Source organism: Argiope bruennichi, chromosome 2 (assembly GCF_947563725.1).
Source record: "Argiope bruennichi chromosome 2, qqArgBrue1.1, whole genome shotgun sequence".
Classification (NCBI taxonomy): Eukaryota; Metazoa; Arthropoda; class Arachnida; order Araneae; family Araneidae; genus Argiope; species Argiope bruennichi.
Genome location: NC_079152.1, coordinates 101761286 through 101781355, shown reverse-complemented (window position 1 = coordinate 101781355; position 20070 = coordinate 101761286). Strand labels below are relative to the sequence as shown.

The window sequence follows — 20070 nt, the reverse complement described above, 5'->3', positions numbered from 1 at the left end:
ACAAATGTAACAGTCTCTTAATTTTGTAAAACATAAATTCATTTTTAAACTATTCTAAACATTTTATTCTGCAGCTGATCTAAACTAATTTTGATTCATACTTCCAACCATTTATTAAAAAAATGTTTAATAATATAAATCGAAATTAAGTAAGGGAATTTTTATTGCTGTAAGTTCATTTTTAGGAAATTAATAAAACACCATTTCCATAGCTTTCTGTTGAGTGGCAATTTATTTATTGTGTTAAATGTGTCTGTTCTTAAATGTTTGATGAAAAATACAACCTATTTATCTGTCCATATTGGTAAAAGAAAACAATTGCACCATGTTGTTTTAATGATTTACTTAAAAACTTAACAACATTTATAATATAATAAAAACAATTTAATAATCATGAACTAGATTTCAGCCACTCTTCAGGTACAAGTCCATTTTTATATGCTTCTTCAACAGCAACAAAGAACTCAGAAAAGTCAACATATGGCTTGATTCGCCCTTCATCATCCAAAGACATATTACCCGAAAATTGAAATAACATTTGTCGACTTGCCGAATCGGAACTGCTGGTCAAAGATATGGCATCATTTTCTGTCATGGGATTGACATCATCAGTATATTCAGTTTTCTCAAAGGAAGTGTCTAATGATTGAATGTCTGACAAAGTATTATGTTCAGACACATTTTGTTTACTTGTATCATTTGCTAGCAGTACAGGATTTGGCTCACTTGTAGTACTAACACTATTTCCGAGACAGCAATTAAAATTTCTTACCTATACAAAATTGAAACACAGTTAAGAATAAAAAGTTTGATATTACGTGCGATAAATCTTTAATATAAATTAAGATCATACATGTATTTACAGTTACTACCTTAAAAGGTAACTTTTAAAAAGCGAATATAAGTTGTCATTATAGGATATTGAATTTGTTAAATGCATTTATTTATATATTTTATGAAATGTATTTAGAATATGCAGAATAATATTTCATTTAAAATAGTTTTTGAAATTATTATTTTTAAAATATATGAAATCTTTTAAAAACAGAAAGTTTGGAAATTAATATTGAATTGGTTAATAAAAGATTTCAGTGCAGAACTATTAAATTTTCAGAATACAGAAAAATAATTTTGGTTAGTTTTCTGTTCAAGAACATAATTAAAAAGGCAAAAAAATCTTTACTTGAAAAGATAGGTTGTTTTAGCTATAAACTGATAAATATTTTTAACTACCTTTAAGTTAATTGCTGTCATTCTTAATGCTATTTCATACAAAAAGACGTAAAAAGTTGCCATGATTATTAAAATATACCAATAATGAAGGAAATAATTTTCATCCATACTCTTGTTTTTAAAGTGTCATTCTGCCTAAAGTTTGAACATAAAGGTATAAATCATTAACTTTACAGATGCAAAACATTTAAATGATTTTCATTCAATATATGAATATATTTCCTGAGTACTATGCTTTCATATTTTCTTAATGCAATTCTTGGTTTTTAAAAGGAATTAATGCTTTCAGCTTATTGAAAGTTAAAATTATTTATAAAATAAATGGAAAAGTTGGTCACCAGATGGATAATCATGAAAACATATGAAGGTATAAAAATACTTACTAGTAATGTTATGTCATCGTGTTTTTGGCATCTGGGAGTTTCAGTGTCTCTCATGTAAGCATCATGGTGAATACGGACAGCCTTATCCACAACAGCTTGAGCAACACCGTTCAGAGTTGATTGTTCAGAAAACTGCTCCAGTACCATGTTTACAAGCATAGCGTTTGTCTAAAAAAAAGAAATATTTATGATTTGATTACCGACTTTCTTTTTTTTTACACAACAGTTTTAAATAGTTCTGTGTAAGCAAAATATATAAAAAGCCTTACCACTTAAAATGCTAAATTATTTAAGTCTTCTTTCAATTTCAGGAACTAATGAGGATTTTACTAAATAAAATGAACTTTTGTCTGATCTCGCTTTGTATTCCTCAGCAAATTATATGCTTTTGGATTACATAACAAACTTTTGTTATAAAATGACTATTAATGCCATAGAATTCATTTAAATGTTATTTATGAAGTTTTTTTCTGTCATACAAAAACTCTACTGCACTGTATTAATTAAAATATATTGGAATAATTTGGCTATTGATAAAAACTGAATTTCTTAAGCAAATCCAATTTAATATCAAAGATATCTTCTCTTTTGATCTGCATCTGAAGAAACTAAGTTTTCAAAATTTGAAAGACACTGAAGCTTTGTAATAAAAATTGATAAATTTAAGAACAAGATTCATACAAATGATCAAGACCCCTCCTTAAGACAACAGAAAGGAATATTGTATTTTGAGAAAAAACTTAGCATGCATTAAAAAAAATCAACGAAATTCTGTCTTAATTGCAGATAATTAAGCAATAACATTATACAATATATATATATAAGCATATAATTCTTAAAAGCAGAAGACAGGGTCGAAGACATTGAAGAGACTTTCGCTTTCTTGTTGTTTTATTTTATCTTGGAGAAGCACGCATTATTTACTAGCAAGAGCGAAGAACACAGAACAACTCCAAGCGAAAGGAGAAGAATGACGGCCAACTGAACATTTTATACCTGGTCTTATATAAATGAGATTTCAGTGCACGTATTGACCTTGACAAGGGCAATGGAGGGATCATTTTCACTTGGCATGTGGAACTGATAGCGTATCATTTTTACGAAGCTTCAGTTGAATTAGTTAAACAGAAAAGGTGGAAAGGGGTCAGGAAACAAGATAACACTTTAGAATGATCCCGACATGGGCCGAATTAAGCAAAAATTTAAGAAATTAATTTGGATATTAAAATATCATTACACACACACACACACACATATATATATATATATATATATATATATATATATATATATATATACTGAGACTTGATTAATATTGTGTTTTTAAAACTATATATAAAAATAACATTTTGCAGAAATGCTATGGTATTTTTACAAAACAAATTCTTTAGTTTATTACATTTGATGTGCCAGTTGCTTCTTCTAAGCACTTATATAAGCCATCAGACATCAAGAGAAGAAATTTGCATTTGTCATCAATTTTTATGCCACCAACTATGTTTGGTTCTGCAATAACTGGCTCATCTTCGGCTTCACTAAAATACAGTTAAATTATAATTAAAATTAATTTTATGCATAAATAGAAAGTAACAAAGCATATTAAATCAATCTTAAAGGAACTGATTAAAAAATACCTCAAATTATCAAATTCTTTATATCCTCCTTTCACAGTGTAGTTTCCAATACATCGTGTACAATTCTGCAGCCCAGGTTTAGATTGTTGAGTTAACTTCTGAACATTTAATCCTAAATGAGAAAGTCTTAATAATTCATCTTCATTAGAAAATGTGTGGTCAAAACTCAACTGACTGAAAGAAATTTTTCCATTTTTATCTTCAGTGCAAAGGACAGCTCTGCTATCACCTAAAAAAAGATTTTGTGAAAAAAAAAAAAAAAGTGTCTTAATGTGTAAATTTAATATATTAGTCAATATGGAAATATGAAATAATTACATTTATTATACATAAAACTTACCTACATTGGCTACATATAATTTATTTTTCAAAATTAATGCAACCACTGCAGTACTTCCACTTTGAATTTCTTCCGTAACTGCATTAAGTCTCTGTACAATATCTGGATATTGCTTTATTGCTTCAAAAGTACGTAGTCCCTTAAAAATTTATTAAAATAAATCTTGAAAATATTGGAAGTTTATAAAATCTGTATCAATAATAATTTCAAGAAATTGTAAATTATATCTACAAGATCCAAATTTTAATAAACATGTTATAGTAGAAGGAAGAAAAATGAACTATTTTTAAACCATTTAGATGGAATTTTTCTAGCATAAAAATTAAATTATCTGAGCAATAATATTAATTACATTAATTTATGAATTTTAACTAATAGTTTTGAAACTAATAAATCTTGGGATTCCTGAATTCTGAACTGACTATTCATAAACAAGCATAAAAGTAATTTGAAAAATAAATCAAATTGATAAGTTCTGTATTATTTCTCTAAAACTTTATCTTTGCCATCTTTATCTAGGGAAGTCAGGATACAATAGTTAGTGATCACTAAACCATTCTGTTAATGCACTTACTTACTACAAATATGCTAGGAATTCAGAAAAAAAAAATGATATTTATATTCTGTAACTAAGGCCATCATTACAATTTTATACAGCCTATAGCATTTTAAAATCTTTCATGTTTTTTTTTTTTTTTTTTTTTTTTTTAACTTAGTATCATGTACAAAATTTTAAGCAAAAAGTTTTCTTTTCTTATTCAGTATTCCAGTATTTCTATGAGATATCTTAAATATTCAAATTTCAATTTGTATCTTTATAAAGCTGAAGCTGCAATTTCAACTAACCAAAGTGGAATACAGTAAATATGTTTGCATATTACAAATAAATGTTCCTTACTAAATTTGTGATTAGACCTTCTAAATTTAAAAATAAGTATATAACTGCTGATTTTGAAGATAGAAACATGAAACTGTGTGTTCAGAGGAGAATGCAAAAGAAACATCTGCTAATTGGTATTTTTACATTTAATTTCTTAAACCATTTATTTTCAAGCTCCATAGAAACCAGTCTTTTTATATAATTATCTACTTTATTTAATAAAATTTTGTAATTGGAAGTGTAACCAAGATCAATATTTTGGAAATAAAGGGTTGTTCTACTTTTTTGGAACACCCTGTATATAAGTATTTAATGAAAAATATATATTAGGTTCCAGAATTTTACAAATTTTTTAAAGGACAAAAATTAAATGATTTATACATGTTATAAATTCATTGCCTTTTAATTTCTTTCACAGAAAATTACACATGTATGAAAAAATAAGCATAATTTGAATGCATCATCTATTATGAAAACATCTAAATCATACCTGTAACTGTAGGCGAAGATTTTCTTTCTCTGCTAGTAAGTCATCAATTGATTCAAAGAAACTTCTTTCAACAGCTAGAAAAGCTTGATGTAAGACTTCCCTCACTTCTTCATCCGATTCTTTTCCTTTCAACTGTCCCAAAAGAATTTCAGCTGGCATTCGCTGGGATGAAAAATCTGATGCTTTTGAACCAGCATGCCCATCAAAGACTCCATAAAAATAAGTATTCTCATCATACCTGTTTTAAAAAATTGCCATTTAAGAAAACCAAAATAAAACAGAATATATTTCATAAATTTTAGGAAGGAAATGACAGTGCTAATCAAATGAAGGCATGAAATTAATTTTCCTCCTGCTGTGAGATTGTTTTGAAAGTATTATCAGTTTTAAGAATATTTATAATGATGATGTATAGCACTAATTATCAGGTGTATATAGCATTTTATACTTTATGGAAAACATTTCCCAAAAGTCATTTATGCACAACACATCGCAAACTTAATTCTTCAATGATTTGTAGATATACTTTAGAATTGGGGTCCATGATGTATGAAAACCCTTTTAATGGGCATTATGCCATAATAATGACATTAAAAAAAAAAGGTAACTCAAAGACAATTATTGTTCATAACAGCATATGTGAAAAAACTCATAATTCTTTTCAGTTTAAAAAATACTAACTTCATTTGAGATTAAGGGAATATTCATTTGTGTGCATTTTAATCAAATGAGTTATCTTATCATTGACAAAAAAAAAAAGTCAAGGTGAGTTGATAATGCAGCTAGTAGGGAGTTAGCAATTTTATTGCAGCAGCCAGCATGATGTCAATGTTGCCATAATTCCACGTTCCCATTCTTAGAGAAAACATTTCATAATTTTTAAAAATAATTCATCAGTTCTGAAAAGATTTTAAAGGAAATAACAGATGATAAAAATTATTACATATTAAATAAAGAATTAATATGCAAATTTAATTACAAACCGGAAATGAAAACTCCTATCTTCGAAAGGGTGCTCTTCACTTCGAAATCCATTTGGTTTGTATTTTTGATTTGTTGAAAATCCCACACCAGATAGCATGCAAACAGGCAAATCGTCTGTCCAGCTATGACTTGGCTACAAATTAAATTATGTAAAAAAATTTTAATAAAATGTTAAATAAGAAAATTTATAGGATTTAAATTAAATTAAGAATTAAAAGTGAGAAGTAAGAATAAATTAAAGTCTTTTAAATAAAAAAGGAGCATGAAGTCAGGAATTTACAATCAATCCCCTTCCCTTCCCAAATTGAGTGGTAGCACTCCAAGAAATTCAATTTTCTAGCCTATCTATTTATGCCATTAATTCCATATAGGCAATATTTCCAGCAATACAAAATATGCCTTGCTGGAGTATATAGGAAGTCTTCCCTGCCTGCCATATAACACCAAAACCAAACCTCTGCCTTTCTACTTGCATTCATTGAAAGTTCAATTAAAAAGGTTCAATAAAAACTGATGGAGATAATAAGGACAAATGATATCCAATGCCTTGTAAAAGACATTTTTTTTTTTTTTTTGTTTCATGGATGAAAGATTTTGGAATGATACTAACTCATTAGCGTGACAGGGAATAATTCTGAATGCCTGGCTTTATGGGAATAGTTTAGAAAAGGTATAACATATTTATGATGCATGCTTAATAAAATGATTTAAAAATTTTAAAATAAACAGAAATACTTCATTCTTAATTTTTTTTAAAAATTTGCATTAAAAGCAAAAATTAATTTGAAGTTTTCATTATTAAATATCCTTTTTTAAAAATTTTGCAATTTTTCTATGTTTAAGACAGTTTGTAATGTCTTATAATTCATATTGATAATTCAGATAATAAATTTCAGATACAATTCCATAACTGATGTATTAAAGATAAAAAATAAAAAGTTATTGATTCAGGAATTCACATAACAAAATTATATACCTCTTGATAATTCAGACGCAAAGCTTCCATATCACTAGAAATGCTACTGAATTCTGCTTTTGTGGGCATGCTAAAAATCTGAAGTAAATAAAAAAATGAATCACAAATGTGTTATTTTAAGACAATATTAAAAAAAAATTTCGAAAAAGAAATATATAATAAAGCGACATTTTTAATATTATTTACTTACAACATAAATTTGAGCATCAACATCTCTGATACTTTTAAAAACATAGCGATTCCGAAAAAACCTTAGAAATAAAATTTTCCAGCAAGTTCATACACATCATATCGCATGTGATAAATGTTTTAATACTACTTGCAAGTTTTTTAAAAATATAATAATGAATTAAGTAACAATATTGTTAAAAACTGAGTTCCCTTATATGTTTCCTGAATCCTTCATTATTATGAAAACTTGCCTTTGAGAGTAGGGACATAAAATAATAATATCAGGACAAAATTAGGTTGCTGAAGTTTATTTGCATAAAAGGGATCTTTGGTAATACTGAAGCAAGCTTAAGATGGGAACTAAGCATGGCAATAAGCAAATTCCAAAACTTTCAGGATATATATATATATGTAAGATAATGGCAATTAGTAATAAAAAATTATTAAAAATAGGGAAATGCTAAATGCAATGTCAATTTAATAATTTAAAGCAAAATTTAAACAATTTAACAAAAATTTGATTAGAATTCTAAATTTCATAAAGTACTTTGTGGAGATTAAATATGACAAGAATCTGAAAACAAATGAAAATCTTAAACAAAACAATTGGATTTTATAACAGTAAGTTGAAAAATAAAATCATTACAGGTTCTTTGAATCCAGTGTTTTATCAAATAACTGTTGAATATAAGGTTATTTTAATATATTATAAAATCATTTTAAAATCCATCCATCTAAACTGGCTTCATTAGATCTCTGACAAAGGTTTTTTTTTTTTTTTTTTTTTTTCCCCAAGTAAGATTTTTGGTATTCAAACTGGAGTATCTATAATATATTTCAGATAATATTATCCTGTCTTTTTTAGTTTTAATTCTAGAACTAGAATTTGATTTATGATTTGTTGGCACAACATCAAAATTATTTATAAAAAGTTCAGAGTCTATTAGAAACAATATTGGATAGTTCTAATATACTTAACAGATTTAATAAATAAGTACGATGAATAAAGAATACGAAATTTTAATGGCTAAAGCAATAATATTAATAAAAATTTGTAATAATTTAAAAATAATAATTACTTACTGTAAAAACTTGATTTCAAAAAAAATTTCAGCTTTTTTGATTTTATATAATATATGGTAAATAAGCTTTTGATTAAATTAAGGGCATTAAGAAGTTATGGTTTCATGATCATTGAGGGCACAAAGCACAGATACATTTAACTATTGATGTATTTCTACATGATGAAAGCACAGATACATTTAAAATAGGTTAAATGTATAATAAAAACTGTAATTTTTTTCTTTTGGGATTATTGAAAATAATCCCAAAGAAAAAGAAAAAAATGACCATCAACATTTGTTGATTTTAACTAAACAAAATAAATTCAAACTACAGGCTATATTTTAGTATTATGTCAACAGGAAGAATAAAAGTTTTTTTGTTTTTTTTTAAATTATCGATGAATTTGTAGTAAAATGAGTTAGACAAGTCAATTGTAATAATAATGACTTGACTAACTTCTTTTCTCCCCTCAAAACTGGATTAGTATAGAATGCCTTATATTCCTTATGTAATACCCCTTTTGTGCCTTATGCTGGATTGAAAAAGGTATGAGGAATGTTGTCTTTCCCTAAATCTTGGTTGCAATCCCAAGACATTTGTCCAAATAAGATTTATAAACTTCTGTTTTTTTTTGTTTTTTTTTAAAGTGCCATTTGCTAGCTTTAAATCTATTTAGATCAACATACTAATTCTTTTTTTTTTAATGTAAAATAAAGGCAAAATTGGGCTATCTCCCTGATATAGAGTCACAGGCAAATGTCAATGTCACACCTTTTTTCTCTATATGTAAAAGTAGCAAACTTTGTCAAGCCTTTTAAAGCTTGGTTGCAATCCCAAGACATTTGTCCTAATAGAATTTATAAACTTCTGTTTTTTTAAAGCATCATTTGCTAGCTACAAATCTATTTATATCAATATACTATTTCTTTTTTACAACTGCTCATAAATGTAAAATAAATTCAAAACCGAGCTAACTCTCTGATATAGGGTCACAGTCAATGCTACACCTTTTTTCTCTCTATATAAAAGTAGCAAACTTCGTCAGACCTTTTAAAGCTGTTTATACAGTTTTATATTCATTTACTTTATAACAAAGAGAAATTTTGCCAAAGCTGTATACTTCTGAGACAGTCAGCTGGAAAAAAAATCAGCAATACTGGTTTGCAAGTAAGTTTCAAAGTTTGGGAGGGAAAAAAAGAAGAAGAAAGAAAGAAAGAAAAAAATCTTTTCAATGTTCTAAACTAAAAACAATATAGGGGGGGGGCAATGCATGATTTTAATTTGAATAAATTAGAATTATTTTCTTTGTAGCACACAAGTGAGAGGTCTCTTTCACATAGGGCCCTGTAAAGAGTAACTAGTTCAAAAGGTTAAAAGCCAACCTTAGCATAGAACCAGTTTCAGAGTTTGCCGGTAGGGAAAAAATTGAATTTTAACATTAACTGTGAAGCTATACAGTTTTTGTTGAATTAGGAGAGATCTATCTTCTACTAAAGCAGTAGGCAAATAAGGTTCTACAAAACCAGGAAATTTTTTATTTGAATTTAGATTCATAATTTGTTTCAGGGTACAATAAGGTTTTTTTTTATTAAGTCTTAAAATCCATAAAATATTGGGCATCAGAAATTACATTGCAAATAAATTAAAAGGCAGAAGTAGATGGAGCAAAAATGTTACAATTTCAAATTGGAAGAGAATCAGAATCATAGTTTATAGTTTTTTCAGAACAGAAATATTAAGTATACAGTTGTTATTAATTCAGAAAAAATAGGCTGTTTTTACTAGCATAATTTTGATAATATCCTATGGTATAATTCATTTCAATTTCGCTGTCTGCAGTGAATTTATGATCTGATAAATTCTTCAATTCATTTATGTTAAGATAACTAAATATTAACAATAACTAAGGAGTAATTTTTCATTTTTTACTGAATAAGGACAGATTTTTCCTTGTACAGAAGCAGAATGACATTCCACATAATATGAATTTTTTCTTCTTCTGAATCTGACTTTCATTATCTACTTTTAGATAATGGATAATTTAGGTGTTATATAGATTTTAAGGCTAATTTATTTTTTCTTTTTAACAAAATTTTAAAAGCAAAAAAAAAAAAAAAAAAATGCTGGGCAACAGATGTTATTTTATGAACTGGAACTGAATTATGTTACTGCAAAAAGTAAAGGAGATAGAGCAACTGTTATAATTTCATAGAACAGAATCAAAATTACAACCTATCATCTTCTATACTTAAATAAAGCTCAATGTGTGTGTGTTGGCACTCTACAGGTCAGATCGTTCACCCTACAGCTACCAAATTTGGCACATGCATACCTTGGAGGTTGGAAATGCGCACCTGGGGTCCTTTTTTTTTGAATTTTTAATTAGAATTTTAGTTATTAATTAAATACTAACTTTCCCGCCCGAGAAATCTTTTCATTTCCCCACTGCCAAATGAGTAAGGCTTCAGTTTTTTCCCCCACACTAACGAGGATAGGTTTAATATATTTTTGGCCGATTATTTCAAACGATTCTGTTTATTTTCTGAGTGCTTGATGCATTTAAAACTAAACATTGTTAATTAATTGATCTGTTCATGCTGAATCTGAGAAAATTTTGTAGAAACCTTTTGTGCCCATAAGGTTTAAATACTCAGCGACTCTGTTTTCAGTACTCATATTTTAAAAAAATGTTTCGTCTCAGTAAAAAATGTTCTTACATTAATTGCAATTTAACCATTTCCACTTTAATTTAAAGCATAAATTCTACGGGAGCTAACAGAAAATTAGGGATATACATATTACGTTATGGCTGAAGGCCTTTATAATATTATGAATGAATTATATGACTATCAAAATTTCAAGCTTTAAAATATTTTGATGAAGAAGCTATTAAAATAGGAGTTACATAAAATATTTAACTATACAAATTTTAACGAGCATTAAGATTGGCGAAAAGATTAAGGTTTTAGCGAGCATTAAGATTCCTGGTTGCCAAAGGCGGCTAGTTTATAATAAATAGTCAATACTTTGTATATTATGATGTCAATGAGAAACTAAAAGAAAGATTCCAACAGAAATCTCTTGTTAGGGTGGGGGAGAAAGTAAAAGGTGGATGTTAGTAAATTAAATAACTTTAGTATATCAGGATTATAATGGCTGCCACCTAAAGAAGACATGCCTTTAAGAGCCAAAAAAGTTAAGGATTAAAGTATATAATTTAGGTAGTTGGAAAGAATGCTGTGGAATACACATATGTACATTTTAAAAACAATAAATAATCTACTTGTTCACACACAAAATACAATCAGTTAATGGGAAAACACAACACACACAAATATTTCATAAGAGAAAATAGCTTTGAAATTCATTATCACTGTGTATTTTACAGCTGTTTAAGGCAGATATGACCATTGTAGATATCTAAAAAAGTATAGCCATCTAGTAATTTTAATTATTTATACAATCTTCTATAATTATTGATTTCATTTTTTTTACCTACGCCATTTCTTTTATACAAAATTCTACTTTATTTAATTTGAAAGCTGAAATATTGTGACAAAAAAATAGTTTCATAATATATAAATTTTTATTATGGGAGTCTATTTTTCGTGAGAAGAAGTATTTCAAATATAAAATTTAAGATGATAAGTTTTTATTTTTAATTAATAAATAAATAAATTTTAATAATATTTAAATGCACAACACAAAAAAAGGAATTTTAAAAACACTATTTATCTTAAATTGGGTATAAAGTCACTGAAAAAAGTCAAAATCAAGATTTCTTTTTAACCACAATATTATATAAATATATAAATGTTTTTTTTTATAATCCTTGGCCTTTTTAAATAAAAAATATTTTGATATTTTTGCTAAATAAATAAAAAGGTAAATCTGATCAAAGAGACTTTGGTAATATATATTTTAAAAAAATGAATACATTTTAAAGAAACAATCGGGGTAGATAAGAATATAATATTATACCTCTTATAAAATATCAAAACAAATCAATTTTTGATACAGCCTTAGAAATACTAAGGCATGTTAATTGATTTAATACTTCATTTCTTTCATCGTCTCAGGTAAAACATCTGAGCAGACAATCAGGAAAATCAACAAACCCAACGTTACCTTATCTTCTCTTCATTTCTTTTCATAAGATATGAATAAAATTTTTGTCTAATTGATTTATTTTTTTACCAAAAGCAGAATTCCTACTTGCAGTTAAGTAAAAATTTTCTTAAAAAATATTGGACTAAATAAAAACTCAGCTATTATACGAAAAAATTTATGTGAATGGAAAGTCGTCCATAAAAGAATAAAATTATTTTTATAAAGGAGATCAAGAAATAAAATTATAATCGTTTCAAGTTTTTACTTGCTTCCATTTAATATTTTTTTATTTTCATAGAATGCTTTTATGTTTCATAAATATTAAAACTTCTGTTTGCTACCATATGGCGAAGTTCGCAAAAAGAAACCAGTTGCAGTAGATTTTGGAATATGGCGAGGCGAGTGACAGCTGTGTGATGTGGTCAATATGAAACGTGAATAATCTAACATATTGCATAGGTTATATTAAAATACAATTACTTGCGGTAAACAACAATGGGGAACACAGATACGAAATTGAATTTTCGTAAAGCAGTTATTCAATTAACTACAAAGACTCAGGTATATTAATTAGTTGTTAGACAAATATTTTTAATTGTTTTTAAATTATGTATAGTAAAGACAGAATTAAATTATTTGATTTCTTGATAACAAGAAAAAAACAAATGAATCGGTTGATGAGTTGTTAATACCGGTTTACTCGCATTAGATAATGATACGCATTTGTTATTTATTTCCATAAATAACTTTCATTTCATCTTCCATTTACAACATTTTATTTCAAAAAAAGAGAAAAAGATCTGATTTTATTTTCGGAATGAGGAAATGTGTACATTCGAGATTCACAGTTTTTTCTTACGTATCTGATTTCTGTTCATTTCTCTCTCTCTCTCATTTTTTAAGAAATATATTGGTTTTTAGCAGTCTTGCATTTCAAAGAGTTTTTAACTAAAATTTGTAGAATTACTAAAATAGTAGCTTTTTAAACTTTATGAATTTTCTGAGAATTGTTTATTTCTACTGCCAAGCATGATTAATTATATCATTAATTTTTAAAAATCTCTGAAACGTAATAATATTATTTAATAAAAATTTTACTATTATATACATATTATTTGATATGTAGAACAACTTTTTAAACCTATTAAAATCTAATGAATAATTAATTCTTAAATACTCTTTAATAATAATTTATGATCTTAAAGAAATAATTCTCTATTTTTTTTATTGCAAAGGAGAACAGTTTCATTGTAATAGAAATTAATTTTCTAGTTTATTGGAATTATTTTTCCAACACAGGCTTTAAAAAAAAAAAAAAAAAAAAAAAAAAAAAAAAAAAAACTTTTAAAACAGTTTTCCTCTCTTTTTGTTACTGACTGTTTTATCATTACTTTGAATAGCATTGGGAAATTACAATGTGGTAGAGTTTTAATCATTGGAAAAATTGTAAATATATTGCAACAAGTTTAACAATCAGTTTTAATTATATTTATAATCTCCATTTCAACAGTATTGCAATAATTTTATCATGTATTTGGATTAAACCACTCTTTATGCAAATCATAACTCTACTTCTAAATATGTGATTTACATCAAGGTCTAAAACTGAATAAAGGCATATATGATATTCTTCATTTATATCTTAGAAAACAATAATCTAGGTTATTCTTTTAACTCTAAAACTTAATTTGTAAAAATTATAGAGACTTGTGTTTCCATGGTGAAAGTTGGTTGTTAAAATTCAGTTATTTAATGACAAAAGTAAAAATCTGTTATAATGACTAACAATTTAATACAGATAGAACTTTGATGCTTTTGTTTGTGTTGTAATATATCTTAATATAAAATCATGTGTGTTAAATTTCATTTTTAATTTCTATGGAAATAAAAATTATTATTATGCAATAATTATTATTATACAAAAATTAAGTTCCTCAGTTCATGTATTATTATTGTAAAATTTAACTTCCTCGATTTCTTTGGTTAGCTTTAATTTAGTGTTTTATTTTATTTATCATCCTTAAATAAAAAAAAGAAAATAGAATTGTCTGATATTAATGCTTGTGAATAAACTATACAATTTTAAAAGAAGAATGAATGATTTTTTTTCTTCTATTTTAACTACTATATACTCTCTTGTTTCTTATGTTTATTAATATTAGCAAAGAAATTTGTGGGTTATTTTTTTAAGAGTTAAAACACCATATGAGATTTTTGTTAAAAGTAAATATTCTCTGTTGTGTTGCAACTTATGGCACTTTACAAGTCCTTTGACAGTCATCTGTCAGCGATTTAAGTTGAGTGAGCGGCTCTTGTTTTTTTCAGTAGTACCAACTAGGGCCAAGAGCACGACTTAGCTATTTCATGTGTCACATTTGCTTGCACAACCCCTTTTTACATGGGGCACATTCACACACCTGACAGATAGAACACGGAACAACCGTGTCAGAACTGCGACTCGAACCCGGGATGCCCAGATCATGAAGAAGACTCGCTATCCCTACTCCAGGATGCAGGCTAAAGCATTCTCTTTTTTTTTTTAAATGCATTTTTGAAAGTTTTTTAAAAATTATTATTATTTTAGTGCCCAAATATCCAAAGATGTTGTTTCATACTTTTTCAAACTCTTTTTTGAAAGAAATTAAATATGTCGTCTTTAGAAATAAATATATAAAATCAATCTTCATTTTGGATCTTCTTATGCATAATATGAAGTTTTTCCTATGTGTCAAATACATATATTTCAAAGTTTCACTTCATTTGATTGTTTTAGCCTATTGAAGCAAAGGATGATGTTTTTTGGGATCAGTTCTGGTCAGAAAGTGTCCAGAGTGCACAAGATGTGTTTACACTCATCCCAGCAGCTGAAATACGAGCTCTACGTGAAGAGTCCCCTTCAAACTTGGCGACATTATGTTATAAAGCTGTTGAAAAACTTGTAGCTGCAGCTGACAGTCTATGCAATACTCACGTACAGCAACAAACAGGTAACTGATTCTTATTTATATAGCAGTAAGAATGTTTTATCTACTCAGCAATTATTATTTCACAGCAGTTGCGTTTACTAATTTTACCATTTCTCCACTTACTGTACTAAAAAAAGAATCTAATTCAGATATTAAATTAAACACTGTTATTTGATGCTGTTCATGGAGGTGTTTAAACTAAATATTAAAATTTGTTTTTTTTATTCGAAGTATATCTTGAAACAGAAATCAAAAGAATTAGTAAATAAATTAAAAAGATTATGATAAAATGAATAATTTTACTAAAAGTAGTTAATGTTCTACACAGGGTGTGTAGCATCATGAAAAGTTCTTAAATTTGGAAACCATTTTTAAGCAGCTTAAAAATGGTTAATTTTCACAAAAGGTCCTTAAAAAGTTCTTAATTTCCACGTGAAGACGAAGAAAGTTTTTGTTTTGTTTTGTTTCCCGCAAATTGAATATGAAAATTCGTGATCATGGTCGTAATGGTTTGTTTACCAGATGTATCAAAAAAGAAAACCAACAAAAGGGAAGAATTCTAAAAAGTATTCCAGAGGTTCCAGTACATATTAAGATAACACTTAATGATTCTTTTTTCCCCCTTACTTTCTTTTCTCCCCTCCTTTGTTCGTTTTTTTTTTCTCCCATTTTCTTCAACAACATGCATTGCCATTTATTAAAATATTGGAACAGTTATCTGGAAGGTGCAGTGAGAAAGGAGTAATATGCCATACTTCACTTGAACGACCAACTACAGGTATTGTAATTGTACTATTTTGAATTGTACTAGATGCCGCTATATCGAATTGTGGTATGTAATTACGTTAGTCAATCCCGTGAAATCTAGTAATTTCTCGTGATGAAATTTTAACTTGAAGCCTTAAATTTTCAATGATTGTGATATCTTTCGCGGTATTTTTTTAATGTTCCCATCCATTTGGAACACTTTCATTTATTGGACTAATCTTGCTAAATTTGTTTTGACTAAGAAAAAAAGGAACTGTTGGATATGGTTCTTAAATATTTTTAAAGAAATAAATAAAATAATTTTAGAATTTTTTTTTTTCAGGATTTAGGTTTTATCATTTTATAATGATTTTTTTTCTTTTTATAGCCCTTATAAAAATTTTTTCCCAATATAATCTCTCTTTATACATAAAGTCTTGTCCTGAGCAACGCCCAGCATTAAGCCATTGAAATTAGGAGCATGAAATTTGGGAAGTTGTTTTTTGGGTGTTAGAGGCACACTAAGAACGGAATTCTTAAACTTTTAATTCAAAATTTAATTAAAAAATAGAATTTTAATGTGTTGTCATCATAACATCAAAGTATATTATCACATAAACATTATTTTAATGCTATTTTATAGGTTAAAAAAGGAATAGCTTTTGAGTAAACAAAAATTTTGTTCAAAATTCAAAATGATAGAGCTTCTTCAAATCATTGACTCACATTATTCTGCAGTTGTTAAAACAGTAGTAAAAGAAGGGGAAACAAATGCTTTCTTTTGCTTTTATTTAAATTTTTAAAAAATTTCAAAGCTTGTTTATTGAATAAAATTTTTCATTTCATTAGTTTTGTTAAATTTTGAAACAATGCAATATATTGTCTTGCTCTGGCTTCAAGAATGACATTTAAAAAAAAATTTCTTCAGTTAGCATTTTTATTTTCTGTATACAAAATTTAGAAAAAATATTGCAATTGTCAAAAAATTCGAACTTGCAATTTTAGTGAATCTCCACATTTTATACCTCTTTGAATTAGAAAACACATTTTTGGAAAATGTCTTTCTGTAATAAAGATAACACAAAAATGTGTTGAGCTAGATTTATGAAATTTGGTATAAGGTTTTCACACCAAGCTTATAGATTTCAATCAAATTTTCAGCAACATGCGTTTAGAGGAAATCTGTTTGTCTGACTGTTCGAATATAATTTGGCATGATAACTACAAAATGAAGAGAGCTAGGCAGTTAAAATATGATGCACAGATTTAGTATCTATTATATAAACATCTGTTAAATTTTGAGCCAAATCCAGCAAGGAGTTCGCCACATGTCCATCTGTACTCTCAGAAATATGTAAATGCGATTACTAAAAAATATAGCGACTTAAATATAACAAATTTTATATGTAATTTTGTGATTATAAGTGTAGTTTTGAGTCAAATTTTTGGTTTAATCAGTTGGGAAAAATGTGTCTAAAATCCAAATTTGCTTTTCTGATACTTTCAACCTTATGCCAGAGATTAATCCCAAAATACTTGCCAATGATCACACAATAGAAACAGTAAAAATATTTAATTCACGTCTAGTGTTAATATTCCATAAGGTACGGTAATGCCACGCAACGCATTTCCCAGCAATATGCGAGAAAGTTTTGGTGAGGCGCTCTGGCTGATTTATTTCCTTTTTACTTTTAACTACAGAGCTGTTTTGACTTGTTTTTGTTATTTATGAAAAGTAGGACTTGTCAAAGCATTTTTATTTCTTCAGAAAATATATGTATATTGTTTCAATTTTTTTTAAAGTAAGAATTTTTGCTTATTGATTAAAAAGCAGATTTCCATTAAATTTTAGGAACGTTAAACATTCAAAAAAGACTTTTATTGCACTTTATGAATAAGAAGCGATAAGTCAATTTCTTTTTAGTCTGATCATTTGTGAGCACCGCTATTATTTTCTATTAAAATATTCTTTTAAAAACTTGAATATGGCATTGTTCTATATTCAATTTCATTTCATTTTACCCAGTTGTATGATGATAGCCATTGGAATGCTTTAGTTTTTAGCTTTATAAGATTGCAAATAAAATTACTTAATAGATTGAGTACTACTTAAAATGATTACTTAATACTCTTTCCACCCCAGCCATGTTGGATCTTAATTGTTGTTGCTTCTATAAAAATCAAATACAAAATTTGTGGTCATGCTCAGCTTCTGCATCTTTATTGCCATTTTCAGAAATGATGTATCTATCTGATATTTTATTTTTATTTTAAGAAATGTTGGAAAAGTTCACAGACCTTTATTATTAATCTTATAAAATTGACATAATTTTTTTTTTTTTGGTATTAATAGTTTTTTTTTTTTTTTTTTTTTCATTTTTATGATTATTTCTATGCTTTTGACAAATCCAAAAAGGTATAATTTTACTATAGATGTTGTGCAAATACAGAAATAAATATTAAAATTCTAAAAATAAGCATTTAAATTTAATTTTTAAGAATTTTTTTCAATAAAAATTATGCATTATTATAAAACAGAAAAAAAAAAATACTATGCTTAGAAAATACACAGTATACATATGCATATTTATACAAAGGTGCTTAATTTTGGGGGCTAAGGTGCTTAAAAGTACTTAATTTTGTCAGCAGTTTATCACTACGCTCCCTGTCTACAATAATATTATGCATTTCTTATCTATTGATGACAACCTTTATAATATGCTAATATAGATATAAAATTATAGAAGAAAATTGTATAAAATTGGGTTAACTCTTGGTTTTGCTGCACCAGATGCAACTGGATTCTGATTCTCAGTTGTTCCTGATACAGCCTGTAACCAATTCTTTTTTAGTTAGAATGAAACCATTTCCGGGTATAAATAGTAATCATTTCTTGCACTTATGCAAAGATTGATAGCTGATACCGATACGAATATGACTCCAAATTTGCTTCTTCAGAAGTGGTTCAGTGTTGGTTGACAATACACCGATGGCTTTAATTTTGACAATGATTGATGCTCTGGTGAAAAGAGGAAAGGAAGAGGTTTGTTGTTATAGTTAGTTCAGGAGAAAGAATGTCTTCAGTGATATATACACCATTATTTGAGACTTAAAGAGGTTGGTTGAAGATGAAATATACATAATAGAGGAAAACCATGCATGTTAAAAGTGTTTACAAGGCAGAATGGTGAATTTGACTATATAAATCTAATATTTCATATTAGATTTATGTAAGATCACGTGATCAAAAATGAATAAAGTCAAGGAGATAATGTTTCAAGTCCAGAACTGATACTCTTAGTCATATGAGATTTTTGCTGATACCTGATACAAAATATCGGATTGATACAGTATCACTCAACCCTAGAAATATAGAAATTGTTATCTTTTTATTATTTGCCAATTTTAGTTTGTGATTTTAAAACACAAAATTATGAAATTCCTATAAAATTACATAAATGTTTGTTAAATTTTGTCACATTGTAGGATTTAAAATATCCTAAGTATAACATATTTTACATTTATAACTATGGGCTGTCTCTTTATTCAGTCAAAATAGACTAATCAACAAAGTCAGCTTATAAACACTTAAATTTAAAAATTTATTTTATTCTTTGTATCTTCTATAGTCCTACAGTATTCATAACCAAATGCTATTATTGTGCTCAGGCTGTTTATCTATTTAAAGCATTAAAAAATTTTAGATTTGGTTACTGGCAGCCATAATAATTATCCAAATATAACAACTGGTATCTTAAAATCTATATTATTTCACTAATTTTGCTATATATAATAATCCTACTTATCAGATTTGCATGTCTTAGTTGCTGCTCCTAACTGAATGGTGACATTTTATATGTATATTTATTGTTGGAAAAACTGCTATCAAATTAATGAAAAAGTAGCTTATATTTTGTTAATATTTTTTATTGTGAAGTTTATGACTATTTAAACAAGCAAGTTGTAAGCTAGGAATTTTATTTTTCTTATATAACATTATAATGGTATTCTTTAAAAAAATATTTAAAAAATGTTTCTTTAATTGTAAAGATTTTATTGCATATGTAAATTGGATTATATGCAAAAATATG

General features: G+C 27.0%; 2 protein-coding genes across 2 annotated transcripts in view; one reads left to right on the top strand and one right to left on the bottom strand.

Moving 5' to 3' along the window:
- Nucleotides 1-328: 328 nt before the first annotated feature.
- LOC129962422 (TGF-beta-activated kinase 1 and MAP3K7-binding protein 1-like) lies at nucleotides 329-12288 on the bottom strand. The gene is made up of 9 exons (XM_056076183.1): nucleotides 12138-12288; nucleotides 6921-6998; nucleotides 5944-6077; nucleotides 4961-5198; nucleotides 3591-3729; nucleotides 3251-3479; nucleotides 3016-3151; nucleotides 1617-1784; nucleotides 329-772 (listed from the first exon to the last, which is right to left on the bottom strand). Exons 2-9 carry the CDS (start codon nucleotides 6987-6989, stop codon nucleotides 392-394), a joined length of 1494 nt encoding a protein of 497 aa, XP_055932158.1. The 5' UTR covers nucleotides 6990-6998; nucleotides 12138-12288; the 3' UTR covers nucleotides 329-391.
- Nucleotides 12289-12630: 342 nt separating this feature from the next.
- Nucleotides 12631-20070, top strand: part of LOC129958933 (protein HID1-like) — a 30391-nt gene continuing 22951 nt past the window's right edge. Inside the window, exons 1-2 of the mRNA XM_056071681.1 lie at nucleotides 12631-12827; nucleotides 15040-15253. Coding sequence (XP_055927656.1) covers nucleotides 12762-12827; nucleotides 15040-15253 — 280 coding nt within the window. The 5' untranslated portion in view covers nucleotides 12631-12761. The remainder of the gene's footprint in view (nucleotides 12828-15039; nucleotides 15254-20070) is intronic.

Coding starts and splice junctions, on each gene's coding strand:
- LOC129962422 (XM_056076183.1), bottom strand. CDS start 6,989: ATGCCCACAAAAGCAGAATTCAGTAGCATTTCTAGTGATATGGAAGCT. Junction 3,480..3,590: donor ATTATATGTAGCCAATGTAG/GTAAGTTTTATG, acceptor ATCTTTTTTTAG/GTGATAGCAGAGCTGTCCTT. Junction 773..1,616: donor ACGATGACATAACATTACTA/GTAAGTATTTTT, acceptor AATTTTGTATAG/GTAAGAAATTTTAATTGCTG.